This window comes from Heloderma suspectum, chromosome 5 (genome assembly GCF_057233095.1).
Source record: "Heloderma suspectum isolate Gila_16-S chromosome 5, 16-S_ref, whole genome shotgun sequence".
NCBI classification, from domain to species: Eukaryota; Metazoa; Chordata; class Lepidosauria; order Squamata; family Helodermatidae; genus Heloderma; species Heloderma suspectum.
Genome location: NC_139462.1, coordinates 17,878,767 through 17,902,784, shown reverse-complemented (window position 1 = coordinate 17,902,784; position 24,018 = coordinate 17,878,767). Strand labels below are relative to the sequence as shown.

The 24,018-nt window shown below is 43.7% G+C and overlaps 1 protein-coding gene across 2 annotated transcripts in view; it reads right to left on the bottom strand.

The window, feature by feature from the left end:
• BMP2K (BMP2 inducible kinase) overlaps positions 1–23,672 on the bottom strand; it is an 88,806-nt gene extending 65,134 nt beyond the window's left edge. For both annotated transcript variants that reach the window (XM_084855432.1, XM_084855433.1), the window contains exon 1: positions 22,924–23,672. In XM_084855432.1, the coding sequence (XP_084711558.1) occupies positions 22,924–23,113 (190 nt within the window). In that variant the 5' untranslated portion in view covers positions 23,114–23,672. The remainder of the gene's footprint in view (positions 1–22,923) is intronic.
• Between the last annotated feature and the right edge of the window lie 346 nt (positions 23,673–24,018).

Genomic DNA, 24,018 nt, shown 5'->3' with positions numbered 1-24,018 from the left:
CAACATCCATGATTTAGGTAAAGTAAAAGGGCATAATTTATTATGCATCAATCAAGAAAGCAAGGTGGATAAAAATAATACAAATCCTTTTTATTTTTAAATTTAAGTACTAAGTTTCTCTTAAAGAATAACTTGGTTAATCTAAGCAAGTTCACTCTACAGGTAAGTTAATCAATGCCTTCTCCAGTTAAAGGAGGCGGTTCTATGTAAATGAAGACAATTTGATTGTTTGGCCAATATTTACATTTACACTCTACAAACAACTCTAGTCTGCCCAGTAACTAACAATGATTTCAAATGGTCAAGTCATGGGCATTTCACTTTTGTTTCCTACTTTGTTTTTGTGAGGGTGGAGCTGGGCAAAGGCAGAGTGGAGCAGAAAAGAGCAACGCTGGAAAGAAGAAAAAGTTGTCCAGTGAGCAAGTTTCTATAGTCTCTTACTTAACTGTCATTAAGATAACCATAAGGCAGAACCTATATGAGAACATTTTAAAGACATTTTTTAAGGAAATCAAGCAAAATATGCAGTGTCACATATAAATGCAAGGCCTGGTTATAAGAATGAAACCACAGTGTAAATAATACTCTGTTTAGATATGAATTAAAATGGTTTAGTGAATGGATTTGTACTGTTTGGATTTGTACTGTTTAAGAAATATTAAGTATCAATGATTTGAATCACTGGTCGCCTCCAAACTTTGGGGCAGCCACCTATCCACTGCAAGGCGGGAGAAGTGGTGAGGAGCGCATCTCCTCCACGCTTCCACTGCCCTGCTTTCACAGCTAGACAGCTGATTTCAGCTGTCTAGTCACGGGACCTCGGAGCACAGGGTGGGGAGGCCAGATGACACATAGGAAGTGTCATACTGGCACTTCTGACCTCCCCGCCCTGGCCTGCCCCCAGGAACGCCCCATTTTTCACACTCCACACTGCTCTTCCAAGTGCGGGGCCAATCCACGCTGGCTACGAGGCAGCACAGGAGGGGGTGGAGGTCAGTTCCCAGAAACTGTCCAATCCTATGGCTGTCTAACCACTGACTAGTGGCCATAGGACTGAGCCCATAATTATTTTAATCAGCCTTTTCTCTTGATGATTTAAATTCCCTTGATCAATCCAACCTGGAAGAAAGTTGTATTTACATTTCCTGGCAAATCTCTAGGAAAGCTGAACCTGAACGTGCTTGACGCTCTCAAAAATGTTGTTTGAAGCCCAAATCATTGACAAAAGCTTAAGCACAAATTATACTTACTCAGCTACAGAAAAAGTTCAAGCTTCCTATTTTAACAGACTTTTTTCAGATTAAATCATCTGCCAAGAACCGCCTGGCTGTCCTGAATGAACCAAAAATGTACAAACACACACATCACTTAAATGAGGATTGGATTATTGCAACGTGCTCTACATGGGGCTACCTTTCAAGACCCTTCAGAAGTTTCAACTGGTCCAGAATGTGGAAGCCTGGATCTACCCACAGGATCATCTGATCTATACTGCAACAGGTGCACTGATTGCTAATTTGTTTGAACACAATTCAAATTGTTGATGATCACCTGTCAGAAATTAAATGGCTTGGGTTCAAGATAATAATAATACAAATTTATACTGTGTTCTATCCCAGATCGCATTCCAATCAACCCAAAAACATACAACACAATAATATAAACATCAATAATTAAACATTAAATAAACTACTAATCAAAATTGTAACTACTTACAACCAATGAAAACAACCAACCAATTTGAAACCCAGTTACAAAATGATTGTTCCTCATTCAAAGCACCAACGCCTATGGCCCTGACTCAAACAAGTTTTCAAGCCTCACTTAAATTTGTCCAACTCTAGTTCCATATGGAGGTATAAAGGGAGATAATTCCACAATCATGGGGCAAGATGAGAAAATGCCTGGAGCCTAGCGTTTGCCACCTTAGCCTAAGGAACCACCAAGAGTCCGGAACCGGCGGACCAAGTTCTCCTAAGAGGAGCATGCCACACAACCAACTCCGACAAATAACTGGGAAGGAAAAGACACAGGGACTTAAAAGTCAAGACAAGGAGTTTAAAATGTGCCCTTGCCCTGACAGGCAACCAATGCAATGCCCTGCGATAGTGGGAAACATGGGAATAACGGGGCAAATCTAATACAGCACGTACAGCACTGTTTTGTACTAGAATAAGAGGACAGAACAAAGAAGGAGAAGATACTTTAGGAACCACCTCTTCCCCTACCAGCCTGACCACTCCCTGAGGCCCTTCTCTGTGTCTCACCTGTGGTGGAGAAAGGGCCTTCTCGGTGGCTGCAATCAGATTATGGAATATTTGCCTTATGAGGCTCATTTGGCCCCTTCCCTTGCTGCTTTCTGTCAGTTGGCGAAATCTTTATTCTTTCAGCAAGCTTTAGTCTTCCTAGGCTGATAAGGTGTTACATAGTGAACCCTATTTAGGACTTTTTATTTTCTGAGCCTGTTTTTATATTGTTTCATTATGGACTGTAGTATTTTGATTGTTGTAAGCTGCTCTAAATAATGCAAATACTTTAGAAGGGTATAATACACATCTTTGAATAAAATAAACGAATTAAAATGTGCACCAGAACACATCCAACATTTCACTGTGGCTGTGCATTACAAGGCTCAATCAGTAATGCTGGACAAGTTGTTTTTCAGGAAAGCTTGCCTACCATTTTCATCTCATTGAGAAAGGAACAGGATTCTATGGAGGAGTTTGGAAACCACTGAAGTACAGATCCACATCATTACTCTTTTACCATTAGGTGGCAACATATCCTAACACAGAGGCCTTTAAATCCATCACAATACCAGATACTGTATTGCAATAATCAGAAAAATGTCAAAATATTGTATCTTGTTCTGGTAAACAAGAAAAAAATGTACATTGTGCTGTTTAACTGCCGATAATGGAATCAGTCAAGTTTTTATACAACTATTTTATATAAGAAAAGTTGTCAAATGGCTTAATATTTAAAGGAACTGTCGGGATAACAGTTTAAGAGCATAAACCAGGGTGGACAACCTTTTTGCCCCCGAGGACCACACCCCTCAGTATACATGCACACACTCTCCCAACAATCCTGATCTAGATCCTTGTTTTTTCGCTGGTATTAGCGTAAGAGAAACAGAAATCTTGACTAGAATCACTGAGAGGAGGGAGAGTTCTGAACTCTCTCTGCCCCCGCCCACCTTCCCAGTGATCCTGAACATGATCACAGGGGGAAGCTTTAAACTTAACGCTTGCACAGTGATCCTGCTAAAGATTGCTTTTTCCCCGCTCTATTTTCATCAGGATCATTGGGTAGACGGCAAGATTAAGGCCTCTCCCCACACCCCAGAAATCCTGATCAGGATTGCTGTGGGGGAGGCAATGTTAGAGACTCCCTGCCTCCCCTATGATCCTGATTAGGATTGCTGTTTCCACACTATCTGCTCCTTGTTCCCTAGGGCATGGGTGATCTGCTAGGCAGCAGTGAGACACCCCAGGGGTTCAGCAGACCACAAAGAGAACAGCCAAAGACAGAAGGTTGCCCACATGTGGCATAAAGGATCTGCTATTCAACAAAACCCTTTTTGCCAGAGAATTGGGGGCATTTTAATTATCCTTAATCCCTTCCTTACTACAAAGCCTGGACAAAATACTCATATTTAGGCAAAACCCAGACACCAAATTTTTATTCCCTTAAAATATGTGCCCAAATACCTTCAAAGAATGCAGTTCCCCACACTGCAAATTCCATTCAGAGCATTGCACACCATGACAAATTTTGACATGACACCCAAGTCCGCTCTACTCACATTGCCATATGTTGGTGAGATACCTGACAACTGTAAAGTACCAAATTCAGTACAGTTTTATAGGTGTGTGGCTTTCTCTATTTAGGCTTGAATAGAGAAACATACCTGGGAGTAAGCTCCACTGAATACAGTGGGGTTTACCTCTGAGTAAAAATGGCTACTAGTCATGATGGCTATATACTACCCTCCAGGATCAGAGTCAGCATGCTTCTAAATACCAGCTGCTGGAAACAACAGGAAGTGAGAGCTATTGCATCTCATTGGTCACTATGTGAAACAGAATGCTGGACTAGATAAGGCCTTTTTTTGTTTGATCCAGTTCCTCTTATATTATCATGCAAAGAATTCCACTGCAAGTCACACAATTATGGGAACTCAATGCAGACCTCACAAGAACCTCTCCATAGCTAGAAAAAAAATGCTGTGTTTATGAAACTTACACTCACTGAAAAATCAATATGCTCATGCTGGTACTGTACTGTACTATCAAAAGCCCCTATGTTTTAAATGCACCCCTTGCTTTAAAGACTGTTTTACAACAGCAGACAAAAGCTAAGTGCTGGAAAGCCATTATTTCTATGCCCTTTTCTAATTCTGATTTAAGGAAGCCTCAGGGAGATAGCTAGGACTTGTCTTCCCATTGCTTTTGAAAATGGTTTAAGCAAGAAGATGAAACACATTACAATGAGTGCAGTGAATGTATATTATAGACTATTAAAGCAATGAGGTCAGCAGGATCAATTAATTACATTTCCTGTATTAAAAACAAGTGCAGCAAGTATGTACATGGCAGGACAGTAGATGCAAGCCATCAGGACAATCTCTCTTGGTCTGTGGATTTGAAGAACTATGAGAATTTTACATGCCTCATTTACTGATCCATAAGTTCTCCATTCTGCTCTCCTAAATATTTTTAAAAGCATATCCATAACGGATACAAGTTCTATAGCGGTAACAGCATTAAGTCTGTTGCAGCAAGAAGTATCTTGTAGCATCTTTAAAGACCATGTTTATTATGGTATAAGCTTTATTATGGCCTAAGTCGAGTAGAGTCCACTTCACCTGTTTATCTTTTTGCTGTTTATTCTGTGATGGATATATACCTCAATACCCTCATTTCTGTACTCAACCCACTTTCCTCATGTTATCTCTTTCCTAATTCTGATTCTCTTTTATTGACTTAATTCAGAAAAAAATATACTTTATGAAAAAGCTTAATAAATTGTAAAATGACATCCGGACAACCCAGACATTTTTCAGAATGCTACATTGCACTTCTCTATCATCCTTCACTCAAATGCTACCTACCAGGCTGAAAAGATATTTTAGGGTGCAATCCTATGGGGTGCACCCTTGATGATCATAAGCCCCCAAATTCAAACGCTTATGAGAATCCTATTCAGGCCAGGAGGAGTGGCAAAGGCAATCTCCGCCTCCCCATCCTCCCGCCCTACATTTTTCGCTAGCCCCTTCCAACCCTGAGATTCTATAGCAGCGGTTCTCAACCTGTGGGTCGCGACCCCTTTGGGGGTCGAATGACCCTTTCACAGGGGTCGCCTAAGACCATCGGAAAACACATATTTCCGATGGTCTTAGGAACCGAGACACCGCTCCTCTATCCGTCTCCAGGCGGGTCCGCCCACATGCAGATACGCCCACATACGAGTACCCGGCGTGATGACATCATCGCGCCAACCCCATCACATACACCCCATACAAATACAGGTGTATGTGACAGGGTTGGCGCCATAATGTACTTATGCGGACCAGTCACACATGTGTAGAGAGCAGCTACTGTGTAGAAAGCAGCTGCTGTGTTGAAAGCAGCTACTCTGTTAAAAGCAGCTACTGTGTTGAAAGCAGCAGTCCTGGAGGTAAAACGACACTTCATGAATTATAATTACTGGGTAAATGTAAAATCATGTACTGTAAAATCATCAACTACTGCAAAAAAATATATATCTGTACCATGGGAACTTAATCTGGATGCTGATCGGTCTTTTTATATTCAGCTATGGTTGATGTGAATACTGCCCCCTGGTGATAGTAACAGGTATGTAAAAAACAACAACACAGAGAATGGTAAATCATAGGAAACTTTAATGAACTGTATTGACTGAACTATGCCATGTATCATCTTTTGTATTATTAAAGCTATTGTTATATATTATTTTCATTAGCAAACCATATTTACATTACGATTCATAATGTAGAGGGTCAGACTAAGAAGCCTCATGCCTTTGCTGAGCTCTTTCTCCCTCAAATACATTTTGCAAGCTAAAGAGACGCAGGAATTTCTTATCTTGTCAACAAGGCTGAGGCTGAGGTCAGAGCGGTATATCATGTTCTCTGCTAATCATGGCTACCCTATAACCCATTTCTTGTGTTATAAACAATGGTGCTAGGAGAAGAAATGCTGAATACTGCAAAACCACACAGAAAGGGGAGGGGGAGCTTTTTCCTATGTGTCATAATGTCTATAAAAACAATTTGCTGATGTACCTCAGGGCTTTTGGCACTTTGGGAGTTATCCCGGCCATAAAGCCCACGCCTTTAATAAAGAAAAGAAAAACTCTTTTTCCTTCACTCCGTGGTCTCTCTGACTCTGATTTCTGCAACAGTAACAGTAGCAAAATTACAGTTATGAAGTAGCAACGAAAATAATTTTATGGTTGGGGGTCACCACAACATGAGGAACTGTATTAAAGGGTCGCGGCATTAGGAAGGTTGAGAACCACTGTTCTATAGCACAGACGGGCTTTTTTGCCTGTCGCTGGAGTGCATCAGATGGAGAGGCAAGGAGGCCAGAGAGAGCTCAGGATAGCTCGTATCATGGTCTCTCCAGTCTCCTCCCCTCCTCAAGCATTGAAACACCTCCTTCTCCAAGGTTGGGTTCCTGTCCTCAGAGAGCAGCCAGCACAGTTCTTTCTGTGATGGCAGCAAGGGAGAGGAGGGTTGGAACTCCCATTTCCCTTTCAAGATCGGAGAGCTGTCTCTGACCTCAGATCGGGGTATCCAAAGTATCTGTCTAGGGGCCATAAGATTGCTCCCTTGTTAAAAAAAAAAGCATCTTGACAGCAGGGTCCAGTGCCATCGAGGATCCGCTGGATTAGAGCAGGCAAGTCAACAGATCAGCCAAGCTGGCATGCGAAGCATTCGAAGGTCTGGGTGCTGAACTCTGCTCTGCTCCAGGGTGAGAAGATGGGGCACCTCTAGAACCCAGACATAATTATCCACCATCCACCACTGTAGCGAACTCTTCATCCATGAAGGGAATCAAAGCTGGGTATAGCTCAGTGTCAAAGCTCAATATCAAAGCTGCAGAGGAATCAGTTCTGCAAGGTTCAAGTATGCAGGCGGGCGTAATGCACAACTCACGCCATTAGACCAAGAAGGCGCCAGACCATAAATGCTGTAACAGTCCTCCAAGTGAGTAACTGGGCTACCAGGGAACCTAAAGAATGGGCCTGATCTTTGAGAAGGAACACCTGACCTGACTGTGAATTGAAGAGAGCCCTGATAAATTTGAGCTTTTGCACTGGCTGCAGATGAGATTTCTCCTCATTGATACAGAGGCCCAACTCACACAGGAGACTGCAGGTCATCTTGGTCAACTGAAGAAGTTGACACCTGGTTGATGCTACCAGTAGCCAGTCATCTACATACAGATAGATCTCCATACTGTACACCCAGCAGACTACTGCCATGCTCTTCATGAAGACCCTTGTGGTGGTAGCAAGGCGGAAGAGCAGCACACAAAATTGGTAAACATCTGTCCCAATCATGAAGCAGAGAAAGTGTGGATATGACCTCTTGATCACTATGTGAAAATAGGTGTATATCAGGTTGATTGAGGCAAACCGGTCTCCCTTGCACAGTTTTTAATACAGGAAAAAGGAGAGATGATAGAGAGACCATGTGGAACTTCCTGGGCATAGTATAGGTGATGACGTCCCAGAGATCCAGGATCGGACAAAGCCCTCCATCCCTCTTTGGTACTGTGAAATACCAGGTGTAAAACCCATTGCTGAGATGACAACGTGGGACGGGATCTATAGCGCCTTTTGCCAAGAGGTTCTGTAGTTCTTGCCAAAGGACCTGCGATGGAGCTGTCAGAAGATCCTGAGCAGAAGAGGGTGCCTAACTCAATCCTGTAGCCCCTGCTGGAGTCCAATGTGATGTTGGTCCAGGCTGGCTGAAAAGAAGACAGGCAAGTTCCGAAAACAGGACAGCAGAGGGCCAAAGAAAGAGCGGGGGAGAGTAAAAGGTGACACTTGTTGCCCTTTGCAGTGAAATTTCCTAAACTTGACCAAGTACTGCTTTCTCGGCTCTGGAGCCTGCTGTCGAGACACTTGCCGCAAACCCAACTACTGGTAGGTATACTGCATTGTGGGGGCATGATACTAGCAACAGTTGGCTCAACCCCCATGCACTGTGCTGTATTTCTCACTTTTTGGACCGAATCCATGGCCTCATCAGTCTTAGAATTGAAAAGACCTTGGCCATCTAACGGCAAGTCCTCAATACGAGACAAAGCCTCTTGGTATAGGCCTGAAGACTTCAGCCAGACGTGACACCTCAAAGCACCTGCCCCCAACAAGAACTTTGGCATCGCAGTCCACCTGAAGCCAAGAGGTGTTGATCTGTTGTCTGGCTAGCCGCATGACATACAGAGGCAAAGGGAAAAAGGGTCAGGCTGGGAGGCCTGGAGTTTTCTGTTGGGAGGGGTAACCCTGAGAGTAGTAGTTTCATTTCTCCAGTTAAGTATCAGTTTCCTTTCTCCACTTAAGTTTCATTTCTTCAGGCTTGAAGCAGTACTTTCGGTTTTGAGGGAGGACAGTATATAAGGAGAGGGAAAGAGCTAGTAAGGATCAGAAAGACCAAGCTGCAGCACAGCAACAGCAGAGACAGCCAGAGCCTGAAGTGAGCACAGAGTTTGAAGAGTGCGCAGGAAGAAGCAGCCTAGAAAAGTCTAGGTAAAGGGACCTGCATTTTGCAACTTTTATTTTCTTTTAATACCTTTTATATCGCTCAGCTCTATTGTGTTAATACCTTTAGTTGTAATTTGTTTGCTTGAAATCTACTAGTAAACTGTTACAGGTAAATCCTGTGTCTAGAGTGTCAGTCACCCCACGTCTACAGCCTAAACCCCATGTTACTGGGAAGGGGAAGTTTAAAAGAAGGAAGGTGGGACTCTTAAGAAGGCAAGAGATCCTTAAGAAGTTGCTCAGGGGGTCTGGATCATAAATGGAACCTTGACACCTTGAAACACCCCAGCAAGCTCTTTCTTGTCTTTGAGAAGATGGTCCAAGAGGCAACCAACTTTTTCACAGAGGAAGAGCTGATATCTCGATATAGCTACCTGGTAATTAGACACCTTAGGTCCAAGGGTTGCCAAGGAATACAGCCATCTACTGAGCAAGTTGAGATGGCGACCCTGCTTGTTAACTGGAGAAGAGTGGAGTCCCCTTGATTTACCTTGTGCTGCCTCAACAATGATAGAGTTCGAGGAGGGTGAGTGAAAAGAAACTCAGTGTCCTTATCCTGAACTCGGTACATCCCCTTGGGCTGTTTAGACATGCAAGGCATAGATGAGGGAGCCTTCCACAGCTATTTTATAGTATGGTGCAGAGCTGGAAGGAGTGGAATTGCCACTGCTCAGAAAAGCTCAGTATTCGCAGCATTAAACACCGTGTCGTGGACAGTAGAGACGGATTACTGCATTTCAAGTCCTAACAACTGGGCCATATGGATGACCTGATCTGAGAACTGCCCCAAATATTCTGATGGGTAGATTGCATCCTGGGATCCCACTGCAACATCCGGAGAGGAGATGGATGGGTGCAGTGAAGACTGTGAAGTCGAGTCCGACTAAAATCCACTGGTCACCGAAAGTGGGGAAGCCTCCGGAGGGTCTGATTTGTGATGCTGTGTGTCCCACAACCTTGTTGAGTGTGATGGAGCTTGCAAACCCAAAGGCACTTTGCTCAAGTGGTGAACTGGCAGAGGCCGTGAGGGTGCTGGCTGATCCGTTGGTTCAGAAGTTGGTATTGGAGGCATCATTTTGGAAATTATACTTGGATAGGAAGTTATACTTTGAGGCATTAGTAGGGAAGTTATAATTGGAAAGGGAGCCAGGAAGATTCCATCGCCATCTGGCGGTCTCAATACCATGGCCGAAGGCACTGGTTGCTGCCGACGAGCCTGACAATTGCTAGTACCCGCGGCAAGGGTACTAGCACTGACAGTGGTATTGGTCCATACAACCCATGTCCCAATTTTGAGATCTCCTGTAAGGCTTTTCCCATTCTGAGCGCCTATCCCAGAGAAGGGGATCTGGATCGGCACTGACACAACTCGAAATGTCTAGAGGCATGATCCCTCTGTACTGACGTTATCAAGATAATGGAATTCAGGGCATCACTCCAGAGGCCCTCCATACTGAGGTGATTGGTATTGATCTTGACAACGTGGCAAAGGGGATGGTTGGCCCAGAGAAGCATCACTGATTTCACCCTCTGACACTGATGCGATCAGAACCAGGACTTGTGTCAGGACCAATACAGCCGCCAGTATTGAAGATTTCAATTCCTGCTCATCCATCAATGCTGCAACTGGAGCCAGTGACTGTGGTTGGTCCCATACTGAGTCTGCCCCTTTATTGAGCTTTTCTTTTTCTTGTTCTTAGACTCAGAAGAAGATGTAGCTGACAATTTGGAAGTTCTGGCTTTTTTTGTTAGCTTTTTTGCCAACAAAATGGTCAGTGACCACCTTGGCATGGATGGGTCTTGTCTGCTTGGAGAGTCTGTTTGTCCTGAGGTCTGAGCTAGACTATGGGGCGATTCCAATCCCAACATTAGTATAGGCCATGGTGAGGCAGACATACCGTCAGCAGGGCTTGGAGAAGACTCAGCCATAGTCTCCTTAGGCACCTCCACAGTCTCTAATATCTTTCTCCAAAGAATGGCACACAGCCAAACAGATCTATTCTTTCAGGCTTTCTTCATGAAAGCCTGGCAATGTGTACAGGCTTCTCTACCTTATGCCCCTCTCCGAGGCAAAAAAAGGCACAAGGAATATCTGTCAGTTGGGGGTAGTTTGCTCCCACAGCAGACACACTTCCAAAAATGAGCCTGGCGGGCCATAAGCCCATCAGGCAATCTCTACATCACAAAGCTAAACAATAAAATAATAAAAAATCAAGTAAAAGGAGGAGGAATGATAGAAAGAAAGAAAGAAAGAAAGAAAGAAAGAAGAAAACCTCAGCAAAAAATGTTTTCAGATTGACTGAACAGAGAAGTTGCCTAGCGAGGCTACCACACTGGCAGTTGAAAGGGAACTGAATAAGTGGGAACCCACTAGGGACATGTGCACTGTGACAGTGGGGGAGGTTTCCCACCAAAATTCCTCAGCTATAGAAGTTTCCCGAAATTTTTCCTGAAATCACACACAGATGCAAAGCCCATATTGCAATGCCCAGAGACCACGAAGAAGAACTTATTTTTATCATCTCTGGCAACCAAAAAGCACTTCTAAAATGCCTTGCAGAGCAATTCTATACATGACTATTCAGAAGACCCATTTGATTTCAATGGGGCTTGCTCCCAAGTAAGTGGAATCCTTGTTTATGGTCAAACTATAAATTTTAGGTTTTTGCTTTTAAGTGAGAGCAAAATCCTAAAATTTGAAAGCATTCAAATACATTGTTCAAGTCTGAAACCTATTTAATTTTGTAAATAAAAATCACACACCCTAAGGAACAAGTATTGTTAGAACCAACAGAGTACTGTAGAATAATCTCATTTGTTGGGTTTTGCTGCTGAATATCCCTAAGACTCAGAGGCAAACAGCTTACGCCTACCCAGTGGTCCAGACAGAACAGATCTATTATTGCTGTTGCTGTTGTTGTTATTATTATTATTTATTACATTTCTATACTGCCCAATAGCCAAAGCTCTCTGGGCAGTTTACAAAGATTAAAAACTTTAAAAATACAGTATACAGAGATTGAAAGCCATTTACATAAAAACCGATGAACAGACAACACACACAACAGAACATATCTGAAACAACTTCAAACAAGCAATCTCAAGCAAACAACCATAAGACAATCCAGGATCAAATAAAACTTATCATATGCTGCCAAATGCCTGGGAGAAGAGAAGGTCTTAACCTGGTGCCAAAAAGATAACAATGCTGGCACCAGGCTGGCCTCATCAGGGAGATCATTCCACAATTGGGGGGCCACCACCAAGAAGACCTACTCTTGATACGACAAGTTCAGGGGCCAGTTCAGGTGTTACTTTACCTACAGATTCTACCTGGGGAAAGAGTGGTTTGGAGCCCCATACCCCAACCTGGTAGGCAACCTGGTATCCTCCATATGTTTTGGACTACAACTCCCATCAGTGCCAGCCACCATGACCAATGGCCACGAATTGTGGGAGTTGTAGTCCAAAACATCTACAGATTGCAGTCTACCTTGCATTATTAACTTAAGGTAACTGTAGAGGCACAAGTCATCTGTTAGCTAAAAATTAGATCATACTGACTTATTATAGCCAACCCATTATAACTCTACAATATTTTTGAATCCTGTTTAAAATGCTTTAATTAAAACTGGCAATATCTAAGCCCCAACCCTTTTGGCATTTCAGTTAGTTTAGATCTGTACGTCTGACTGATTCTATAAACTTGGGGAAACGTTTTCTCAAAGTTATAACTTGTTTTTAAATTTTCCCATGTCATATTTAATGGCAATGTTTACAATACGGAAAGATAACTGTAATAAAGTAATAATAAAATAATAAACTTTCAAAGCATTATAGAGCATTAAGACATTTTCCCCTTCCTCAGCTTGTTCACACTGAGAACTCCCTCAATATAGTAACAGCAACATGTATTTAGTACTGTAAGGCCAAATAAGATTCAGTGGGAGCAGATGTATCTCCTTAAATGCACACCTGCCCCAATCAAGTTTAAAGTAGGAGTAAAGGGGTCCGATTCAAAAGCCAAAAAGGGATATGTAGGCGAGGGGTGCAAAATACTCGCTTACCTCTCTTTAGCCCCTCCTTTTACGAGCTTTTCTCCTAGCTGGCCACTCATTTGATACTGCAGCCCACTAAAAAGCGCAATCAGTGCAAAAATGTAAGTGTATCATGGGGATTATTTTAAAACCACCACCACCCCATAATATGCACTTAGGACGCTTGTAGACAAGGCTTTTATTGCAATGTCTCCCTGCCTCATTCACAAAAACTGGAGGGGGGGGAGTTGTCATCCTCTTACACTTGTAACCCTTCTGTGTTTTCCCACTACTTCTTCCACCTTTTTTTGTTGCTGCAGGAAATTTGTTAAGGACAAAAAGTAGAATAGCTGCACAATGCCTTCTGACTGGTAGTGCTACGAGACCTCTACCTAGAACGCTCACTTAGCTTGGCCGTTTGAATACTCAAGTGCTTCACAGATGCTCTCTCAACAGTCCTAACAACCCAACAAATTACCTCAATATTACCATCTCCATATTGCTCATGGGAGGGTGAGAGAGAATGGCTACCTAATGAACTCCTGATAGAGGAGAGTTCTGAATCTAGGACTTCTCAGATCATACCTCACACTCTTGGGCTGCCACACTAGATCAGTTTTCAGTGTAGTTCTGCAATAACTCCACTATGATTTATTATTTACATCTGCCTTCAGCATATCTGTATTCACTTGCCATCTAACAATCATTCTGCCTTCATCTCCCTCAATTCTTGATTTGATGCCTCCCAAACTAGCTTTCACTCTACTGACATGCTTCTAGTTAAAAAAAACAGTAATTTTGTTGCTAAATCCAAGAACTAAAGTTCTGTCATTATTTCCTTGTAACTGCCATTATACATTGATAGCAGTAGGATGCAACAGTTTATCACCACCAGAAGTGACTTCTGATTAGAAATTAGCTGAATCGCCCAGCTTGTGCTTTAGAAGACTTTGATAGGTATCTGCCACAATTCTGCGCCTCCATTCCAAAATGTATTTTGTATTCCAGAAGCCTCAGTTCTTATGGAAACCTTACAAGAAGCCTACCTTATTCGTAAGGTAAGGGCCAAGCCTGTTCAGCTGCAGTTATACTGCAGGCCAAACAGAAATTTCACCACCAAAGTCTGTTGGTAAAGGAATCTGGCAGCATCTTTAGGTTTCACATAAGTTTGTTGCAACACTACAGCCCACAAACCGAACAATTCTTTCAAAGGGGTTCCTTTAAAGATGCAATGTATATCAATTAAAGGGTACTCAAAACACACTGAACAAGAATAAGAACCTGAAACTGATTTATCACATTTGTACTCCTTATTTTAATTCTCCCATCCCCACCCCTCTCTCTCTCTCACTCACGAACACCTTGTATATGTATGGGATAGACATACATGCTTTAACCATTGTTTTTTATGTGTAGTTCCATCCTAAGTAAATATGAATTCCATAATACAACTGGAATATAGGTTAAATGACTAAGGGTCTAGATTAGGGCATCTACACACCTAGGAGCATATTTTGTTGCAAGCAAATACTTCAGTTAAACAATAGTAAAGACTGTCCAAATGGAAAACTTGATTTAAACTTATTATTTAAATCAGTCTTTTAAAAAAATGTTTAAAAATCAATCCACCCTCCCCAAAACTAAGGTGACATAAACATTACGGGTAAACTGCAATTGCATTTAATTAAAATTGCCCTATACCAGGGGTGAGAACCTCAAACCTGGAGACCAAAGGCGGCTGAAGGAGGGTCATGATCTGACCTACAGAGGTTTCATCTCATGGCTTGTCACCTCTCCCAAGTCCTAACCCCAGTCCAGGAGGGGAATCCCCTCAGTTATCTCCAATCAGCGATCGAGATAACAGCAGGGATTCCCAAGTCAGGACTCAGCTGGTACTTGGAGGAGCATGTGGGGCCATTTAAACGGGGAAATCTAAGGAAGTTTTAAACCCCCTATACCCATCCAGGGACACACACCCAGCTGCTTTGCTCTCAAAGAGAGGTGTTTTAGCCCAAGGGCTGAATTTGTTTTGGAGAAGCTCTCAAGGATGCCAGTGGTGGGCAGGGCCAAAGGCAAAAGGAGCCAGTAACTAAAGCCTTAGGAGAGGCATTTCAACCTTTCAAAATGGGAGAAATTGCACAAACCAGCAACCATCAGTGGTTGGGGGAAAGGGGCCATGGCCATCTGGAGACGCCTAGAGGATCAGAATGGGAACCCAGGCCTGTGGTTCTTCGCAGCAGACCTAAAAGAAAAACCATACAGATCTCCCACATCTCATCTAGTTTATTACCTTATATTGAATATGAGATTTTAGAGCATCAAGCATATCTGCACTTCAAAGTCCAGAGGGCTGAACAATTAACCATTAGAAGAGACTAGAGAATTGGAAGCTATGTGTTCTAAGTGATGTACAAATTTATTGCAAGCCATCCAGGGGATTGTTTTATGAGGCAGCACACAAATATCATAAACACAATATGAGAAAGGGCACCATATTTCAGATGGCATCTCAGCTAAGTGTTAGTGAATCAGAAGCTGGCAGCCAGAAAATCAACTGGTTAGTTCAAATCAATGGGGCTCTTCACAAAATACACTAACCCACACTCAGTGGTTGAGTGTGGGTTGCTGTTGAACCATGGGTTGTTTGTTGGATTAGCATGTTGTCTGAGCCCAGGACATTTTCCTCAGGTGGCTTGTTAACCATGCATGTGGCTTGTTAACCATCCTGAACAACTTAACAACAAACCATGGGTTCTCAAGGTGCCTTGTCGAGAAAAATAAGCCACACTGCATGGTTAACAAGCCCCCCCTGTGGAAAATGTTCTGGGTTCAGACAATACGCTAACCCACAGTTCAACAACAACCCACACTCAACCAATGAGTGTGGGTTAGCATGTTCTGCTAACCCAGTCAATGTGAATTCAGCTGCCACACCTGCTTCTTGGTCACCATTTCTGCCTTAGGGTTGAAAGAAAGGTTCCTCCTGTGTAAGCACCTGGTCACAATTGGCTGCAGTGATTGTAGAAGCCAACTGGCAGAATCTCTTTGTGCAAATTGGAAAATTATAGCAGCCCTGGGGCTATTTGCATATAACAGCGGCAAATCATGGATTAATTAACCCATTATTTGCTGGTGGCACGTGCCAGGCACATTCCGCAGTGATGTCTGAACCTGGACACTATAGGTTAATTATGGATTAAACAAGCCACAGTTAACCTAACTACTAATTGTAAGTTAACTGTGGGTTGTTTAACCCACAATTAACCTATAGCGTTTGGGTTTGGACATCATGTAGTAACCCCCGAATGGGGAAAATTCAAAATGGCCACAGAATGCGTCTGACATGTGCCATGGCAAATTGTGGGTTAATTAACGAATTAATTAATTAACCCATGATTTGTTGCCATTACATGCAAACCAGCTCACTATCTAGACCAGGGGTCCCTAACATGGCACCCATGGGCACCCGACAATATTTCCCCCCATTTTTTAATATGTATACCTGGATTTGTATGAAATGCATATAGCTTTCTAGCAATTATACATGGGTTTCAACAAAAACTTGGACCAAACATCCAAGTAAGTAACCATCTGAAGGTATCATCTATATGCTACCCTTTCAAATATTGAAAACGTTGTAAGGTCCTCAATCCACTGCATTATAGGAGGTAAGTGTTTATCCTTCCAGTGTTGTAATATCAGTCTTTTGGCTGTCAAAAGAGTGCAGAGAATCTATTTACACTGACCATTTGTTAATTTCCATGAAGCGAGTAAATAAAACAGCGTGAATATTAAAGTCTGTTCCTGTACAAACTTTTTCTGTGTAATAACCTCCGCACAAAAAGAAGCTACCATTGGACATTGCCAAAAGATATGTTTAAAAGAAGCATTAGCTGTACTGCGCTGCCAGCAATTACCTTAATTAGGCAATCCCTTATTAAAGAGACGTTGTCCAAAAGATACGAAGCAAACATTTTTGCTGAATAAGATGCAGCCTTAAATCCATAGATGTGAAAGGTAGATGCCAAAGTGGTGATCCCCTGATTAGGTATTTTGTGCTGGTGCCCATAGCAGTTTCTCCAATTCTCAAATGTACCCACAGGTCCAAAAAGACTGGGGACCCCTGGTCTAGATTCCAGACTAAGCAAACAAAAGCAAAAAGAACATGCTTCATTTTGCATCATCAACCCTTCCCTCAGGTTCCCACTTCTCAGTTCACTGCTTGCTCTGCAGCTGTGCTTGCACTTTCTATTGGGGAACTGCATGTGCCCCAGCCATCAGGGCTTACTTTCTACAGGGAAACTGCATGCACCATATGTATTGACACATAGTAGCAGGCATATTGCAACACAGGTCCGATAATTAGTTACTCAAAAGTTCGTACAACAGCACTAATGAGTAAGCTCCTTCCGCTCATGTAGGTTTGGATCCAACCCAATACAGATTACTACAGAATTTGTAATAACATTAAAAAATGATTAACTTGTTGCTGCATCACACCTGACTTGGATTCCTGCACTGAGCAGGGGGTTGGACTCGATGGTCTTGTAGGCCCCTTCCAGCCCTACTATTCTATGACAACATCACAGTTTCTTGACCAGTTAACATCTGAAAGTATGAAGCTGCATTATACTGAATCAGACCATTGGTTTAACAAGCCCTCCATATACATATTTGCCACATCTCACATAACACACTTATAAGTAACAAGGCTGAAGAGTTTCAGAAAGTATAGAGTCATTCAGACCTACCCCAGTAAGATAAGGGTTTGTAACTGAAGGCCTCTGGGCCAAATCCAACCCCATAGTTTCCTAGCTCTCAACATTTAAAGACCTCAACACCATAGGAACCACCGCCTACTTATGCCCTAAAATTGGGGGGACAGGCCCTTCTATGCCCTATGACGGAAACTCAGTTGATGGGGACAAGTGAAAGGGCCTTCTTATTGGTCATACCCAAATTATTATTTATTTATTTTTTGCTCCATGAGGCCCAGCTGGTCCCCTCACTTGCTGTGTTATGCCAGATTATAATAACATTTTTATTCCAGCAGGCCTTTGTTTTACCAGGTAAATAATTTCCTGTCCAATGTCTTCACTCATCTGGTGAAACTCTATTTTATCATAGTTATTTTTATTGAATATTCTTGTATGTTATAATTGGTTTTAATTGTGTGTAAGCACAAGAAGGGTGGGCTATAAGTCTTTATATAAATAAACAAAATAAAACATACAAACCCCAAGATGAAAGAGTTATAAATGAAAGTGACTTTTGTGACAACAGAATTTGCTAGCAGGTCAAAGTGGGTTTATATTGATCGCCCACCCCACTCGGTTATATTAAACACAGATTTATGTATTGTGTGTAAAAGTCATTTTGAGACTCCTTTTTGCTGTGGGAAGCAACTCATAAATTTAATAATAATACTGATGATGCAAGGAGCGATGGTTAAGGTACTGGCTCTCATTTTCTTCTCAGACTGGCCCTTTTGGGAAAACATGTTGCTGACTAGAGTTATAAAGAATCACAAGACTGGCCATCATAGCACTACTGAATTTTACAGCATTTATTTACCAATGTGGAATGTAACCTTATCTTCTGCAACAGACCATCCAAAACAAATTCAATACTAGTACTTTAAGGAAGGAATTATACACTGGATGTGTGAATTTAGTCAACTAACAGTGTAATCCTATGCATGTCTACTCAGAAGTAATTCCCATTAAACTCTATGAGACTTAGTCCCAGAAGTGTATAGGATTGCAGCTGAAGTCAGCCTCTCAACCAAGTGAATGACAAGGCAGCCATAGTGTGACACAAGTGAGCTGGATGGAAGAAAGCGGGGACAAAGATGACATCTTAAATCTTGAAGCTAAAGAACCCCAGAGGCCATCAAATGCCAAGATGCCATTTACAGAGGAGGCAGATATGTCCCCCATGCACACACGTCAGTATTTTTCTTTATTTTAACATATGCAGTTTCAGCTTTGCGATGACGACTCAAATACTGTCAGTCATGCAAGACAGAAAAATGCCCAGAACTTCTTTGCATCTCATTTAATCCTTTAAGGGAATTGAAAATGTACATATTATTCTCAAGTTCTGGCAATGTTCTGTGTTTCCAACGCATTTGTGAAAGATGCACTTAAGGTATCTTATTCTTATTACGGCTGTTCTCGACAAGGCTAACCAACTCTATGTTTCAATGGGATGTGTTTAAATTTGTCTCACTAACATCACTAGGACTTAAGAGCTTAAAGTTAACTATTTTCAATGCATCTGAAATACACTGCTAAAATTATCTTTGCTAATATTTTCTCTAAACCTATAAACTAAGTAAACTGCATTATCCTATGTAGTGCAACTTGAATAAAATTTCTGCTAACAGCAACACAGAAAAGTGCTAACATGTTTTAAATATTTGCAGGTGACAAATTATGCTCTAGGAGGTTCTTCTCCTTTAAAATGGGTATTCAAAACATTATATAACTGGGCTAGTTGCCTACTTCAGTCCTTCTGTATGGTCAAAGATTACTAATGAAGACTAATAAAAAAGAAGAGCAAAATACATTACAAGTGTAAAGTGATGCACGTTGGGGCAAAAAATCCCCAACTTCAAGTATAACCTGATGGGATCTGAGCTAGCGGTGACTGACCAGGAAAGAGATCTTGGGGTTGTGGTGGACAGCTCAATGAAGATGTCAACCCAGTGTGCGGCCACTGGAAAAAAGGCAAATTCCATGTTAGGCATAATTAGAAAAGGGATCAAGAATAGAACTGCCAACATCATACTGCCCCTATACAAATCTATGTTGCGACCACACTTGGAATACTCTGTACAGTTCTGGTCACCACACCTAAAAAAAAAGATATCATAGAGCTGGAAAAGGTGCAGAAAAGGGCAACCAAAATGATCAAGGGGCTGAAGCATCTCCCCTGTGACAGAAGGTTACAACAGCTGGGATTGTTTATCTTGGAAAAAAGGAGGGTAAGGGGAGACACAATAGAGGTCTACAAAATTATGCATGGTGTGGAGAATGCGGATAGGGAGACATTTTTCTCCCTCTCTCAAAATACTAGAACCTAGCGTCATCCTATGAAGCTGACTGGTGGGAGATTCAGGACAGAGAAAAGGAAGTATTTCTACCACAGGATATAGTGATGGCCACCATTTCGGATGGCTTTAAAAGGGGGTTAGACAAATTCCTGGAGGAAAAGGCTATCAATGGCTACTAGTCTTGATGGCTATGTGCGACCCCAGTACCAGAGGCAGTGAGCCTATGTACACCGGTTGCTGGGGAACATGGGTGGGAGGGTGCTGTTGCGCTCATGCCCTTCTTGTGGGTTCCTGGTCAACAGCTGGTTGACCACTGTGCAAAGAGAATGCTGGACTAGATGGACCCTTGGTCTGAACCAGCATGGCTTCTCTTATGTTCTTATGTACAAATCACCTACTATATCAGTAAGGAGTACTTCAAGACTTCAATCCCACAGGCAGAGAGGAAGGGTTGGATGAATGCATGGAAACCATGTATAGGTTTCCCATCCTTCCTAACATCCTCTGAGCTGCCTGCATGTATGTAGGCAGGGGAGAAACAGGGCTCTATTGAATAAATTCAGATCCAACATGTATGGGTGCTGTGTCCATGGTGCAAGTAGATCAGTATTTCTCAACTGAAGAATGCTCAGGAGCTCAAAGTTAAGGAAGTTTAAAGGGCATGTCCTTCGCCTTTTTTCCTAACTTAAATGAGTACACAAGATATCTATATATTGGCTATATATTTATGACTTTAACAGAGGACAGCATTTGCATGACCACAGGAAGAGGTATTTGGAAAAAGATACTTAAGCATTTATAAGCGGGAACTGATAAGATTTCAGGAGAATCAACAGAAGGGAAGTGAACATTTGAAAAAACTCCACAAGATATTGTGTTAACATCTCTAACAAGGCTATGACAGTTTATAGACAATTTATAGATTATGGTTTTTTAAACTTAGGAACAGGCACCCCTAAAAGAAAGAAGTCCTTTAAAGGGATTCCACATTTGATTTAACTGATATCCCAGCCCTGGAGAAAGAGGGATTATAAATCAAATAAGAGCTATTATTTATAATATAAATAATAGCTTTTAACTCCTCAGAAGAGAAGGAAAGGAACTCACAGGCTTTGAAGCTTGTGTAGGTTGGCAAATCAGTACTAATAATAATAAAATACATATTCAAACTTTTTTTCCAAGTCAACAGGGTAGATGGCAGAAAGAAGTCCCACTACAGCAAAGGGATTTACAGGATTATAGTCATAAATGAAAAATGTGCCCACAAGACCCCTAAACAGACTCTCAGGTTTATGTAAGGGGATAATGCCCCTAAATGAGTGGAGTGCTTGCAAACCTGGAATAGCACCTTTCCCTTCAAGAAAGAAAAATAAACAAAAACAGGAAAGAACACATGTCATTTATAAACTTAAGCTATGTCCCAAAGGCAGAGGCTATGCATCCTTTTTTCTGTCTGAAAACTTACTGCCTTTTTTAACTATTGCACCATAAGCAATACACATATCTAGAAAGAGCCAAACCCACAGTTTCAGGGCTACTTCCCTCTTTAATTTTTGCTCACTGAGATACTCCCATAAACCACTATTTTAAGATAAATCCTTTCAGTTCCATTATTTAATTACAGGTGTGACTAGAGAACATACATGAGCGAAATCCATAATATGGGAAAACTCTCCTTCAGAAGTACACGCTACACACAGTCATCCCCTTTCCCCCCATAAGGATTAGTGTGGTTTGGCACCACACAGAGCAACTTCAAGGGAACACACTCCTGTTTGTTTCTCACAGTGTTTTGTCCAGGGGGGACTCTCCCCCCCCCCGCCACACACACACAGCCTGGTCTTAAAACATGTTCACCAGAAGTCGAACTGATTTAAATGGGGCTAGAAAATCTGAGCATGCACCAGTTGAACTTGTTACTAGCCCACTTCTGGGCCTAATTCAAAATGCTGGGCAACAACTTTGAACTAGATTACCCCAAGGAACACCTTCACTTGTACTGTACTCCCCTACCCATTTATGAATTCTGTTTCAGTGGCCCTGCTTGAGTGCCTGCCTCTAAAACCAGTTAGGCTAGCAAGCGCAAGGAGACAGGGCCTGCTCAGTTGTAGCCCCACAGTTATGGAGCTCCCTTCCTGCCAGCGTATTCTTAGGCCCTTCACTACAGGCCTTTAGGAGCGCCTTAGAAACTTGTTTCTTCACCATAGCCTTTCCTCAAGGATATGAAGAAAGTATGCAGTTCACAGCAACTGTTCCTGTATTTTACATCATTATTTGATGAGCCTAATTATCTTGTATCAATCTTCTTCCAGATGCCAATATGTAAGGGATTGGCCCTAAAAAGCAACTTATAAATATCTTGGAGAATAATCATACTATTAAATCCATATTTACAGCCAGAGTCTGAACCTGACTATTATCCAACTTAAAACGCACCTAACTCCACCGTCCAAAGGCCTACATAATCCTCTGAGATAGAACCAATTAAAACGGACTCTGTGGTGGCTTTCACAGGGCCCAAGAAAAAGGGAATGGGGTCCTACCTTAATTTGTGTGCCTAAGGTTCTCCCCCTATCCCCAGAGGATAATTACAACGCTGGCACCCACACCCCAGTTCATACCTCCCTCGGGAAGGAGCCCACGGGTCCTGTGCACATCGAAAACCAAGTCTGAGCCCAATGCATTCACACCGTGGCTTGCTTTTTATAGATGAGCAACCCTAGGGTCTTGCTAAGACGGTAACGATGACCAGCCCTACCAGAGATGCGTTAGGCAGGTAGTCTTGCTGACAGCAAGCGTCTGGTAGAAGCACCTCTCTTTCCCCAGCGTAGCGGGTGCGAGATTTTTACATCAGAAAAGCGTGGGGGGGGGGGTGAGAGAACATGCCAGCGGCATGTACCACAACTCCAGTCGAGCCTACAAGAACCCACGAGTGACGTGCGGAGGCTGTTAGGCGTTTTCCAAGGCCGCCCTCGAGGGGTGAATCTACGGTGCCCCCGAAAGGGAGGCCCCAGCCATCCTCTCCCCGCTCACCTTCCGCCAGCAGCTCCTCCACAGTGACCTGGAAACGTCCTACAGAGAAGACCCTGCTGCTGCCCACGGCCGGGCCGCCTCCGGCCGCGGAGCTCGAGCCCGCCGCCAGCGGTCCTCCGACTCCGCCGCCTCCGCTGCTACTACTCCCTCCGGTGCCGTCGGACTTGGGCATCCGAGAAAACTTCTTCATGGCGGGCGAGGAGCGTCTCAAGCTCGGGAGGAGCGCGAGGACGCGGCCGAAGGAGGAGCGGCGCGAGGAGAGCCGCCGCCGCCGCCGAAGGAGCCGCCCCGTCTTCCCTCAGGGGCTGGGAGCGCGGAGAGTCACACCGCCCGTCAGCCGCCCGGCCCCGCGCTGGGAAGCCCGAGGCCGCTGCTGTGGGGACGGCGCTCGACGAGGGGCCGCCGCCGGCTGCCGCGCCTCACATTCCGAGCGGGAAGCCCGTGTGAGGGAAGCCGAGCCTCGGCCGCCCCCGCCTGCAGCGCCGTCTCTCTCTCCTTCCTTCCTTCCTTCCTTCCTCCCTCCCTCGCTCGCTCGCTCGCTCGCTCTCAGTTGCACACTCGACGTAGCGGTGAGGGGGAAAGCGGGAGGGGGAGAGACCCCTCCCGCCTCCAGCTCCAGAACGAGGCCGGAGGTGCTCGCGCGCCGCCCGCTAGCGTTCTGCCGCTGGCCCTGCGCGCGCCCCGGGGCGGACGGCGACGAAGACACGAGGCGGCCTTCGCACCCGCCGCCGCCTCCTCGCGCTCTCCCCACTCGCAACGCTCTTGCTTGGTTTTCTTCGCAGGCTAAGGGAGGGGCGGGGCACGGCTGAGGAGGGGGGGCAGAGAGAGAGAGAGAGAGAGAGAGCCAAAGATAAGCCGCGCACGCGCGTTGCTTACTTTGGGCTCTCCCTCCTCCGTTCCCTCGTCGTCTTCGTCTCCCCTCCTCCTCCCTCCGCTCGGTGCTGCCGGAAGTGAGGTTGCCGTGCCCGAGCAGCACGTGCTAAGGGGGGGGGGAGGAGGAGGAGGAGGAGGTGGGGTAGGGGAGAGGAGAGGGGCGCGGAGGAGACCCTCCAGGGCCGCGCCCGGGCCCCTCCCGCTTTTGCCGAAGCGAACGTT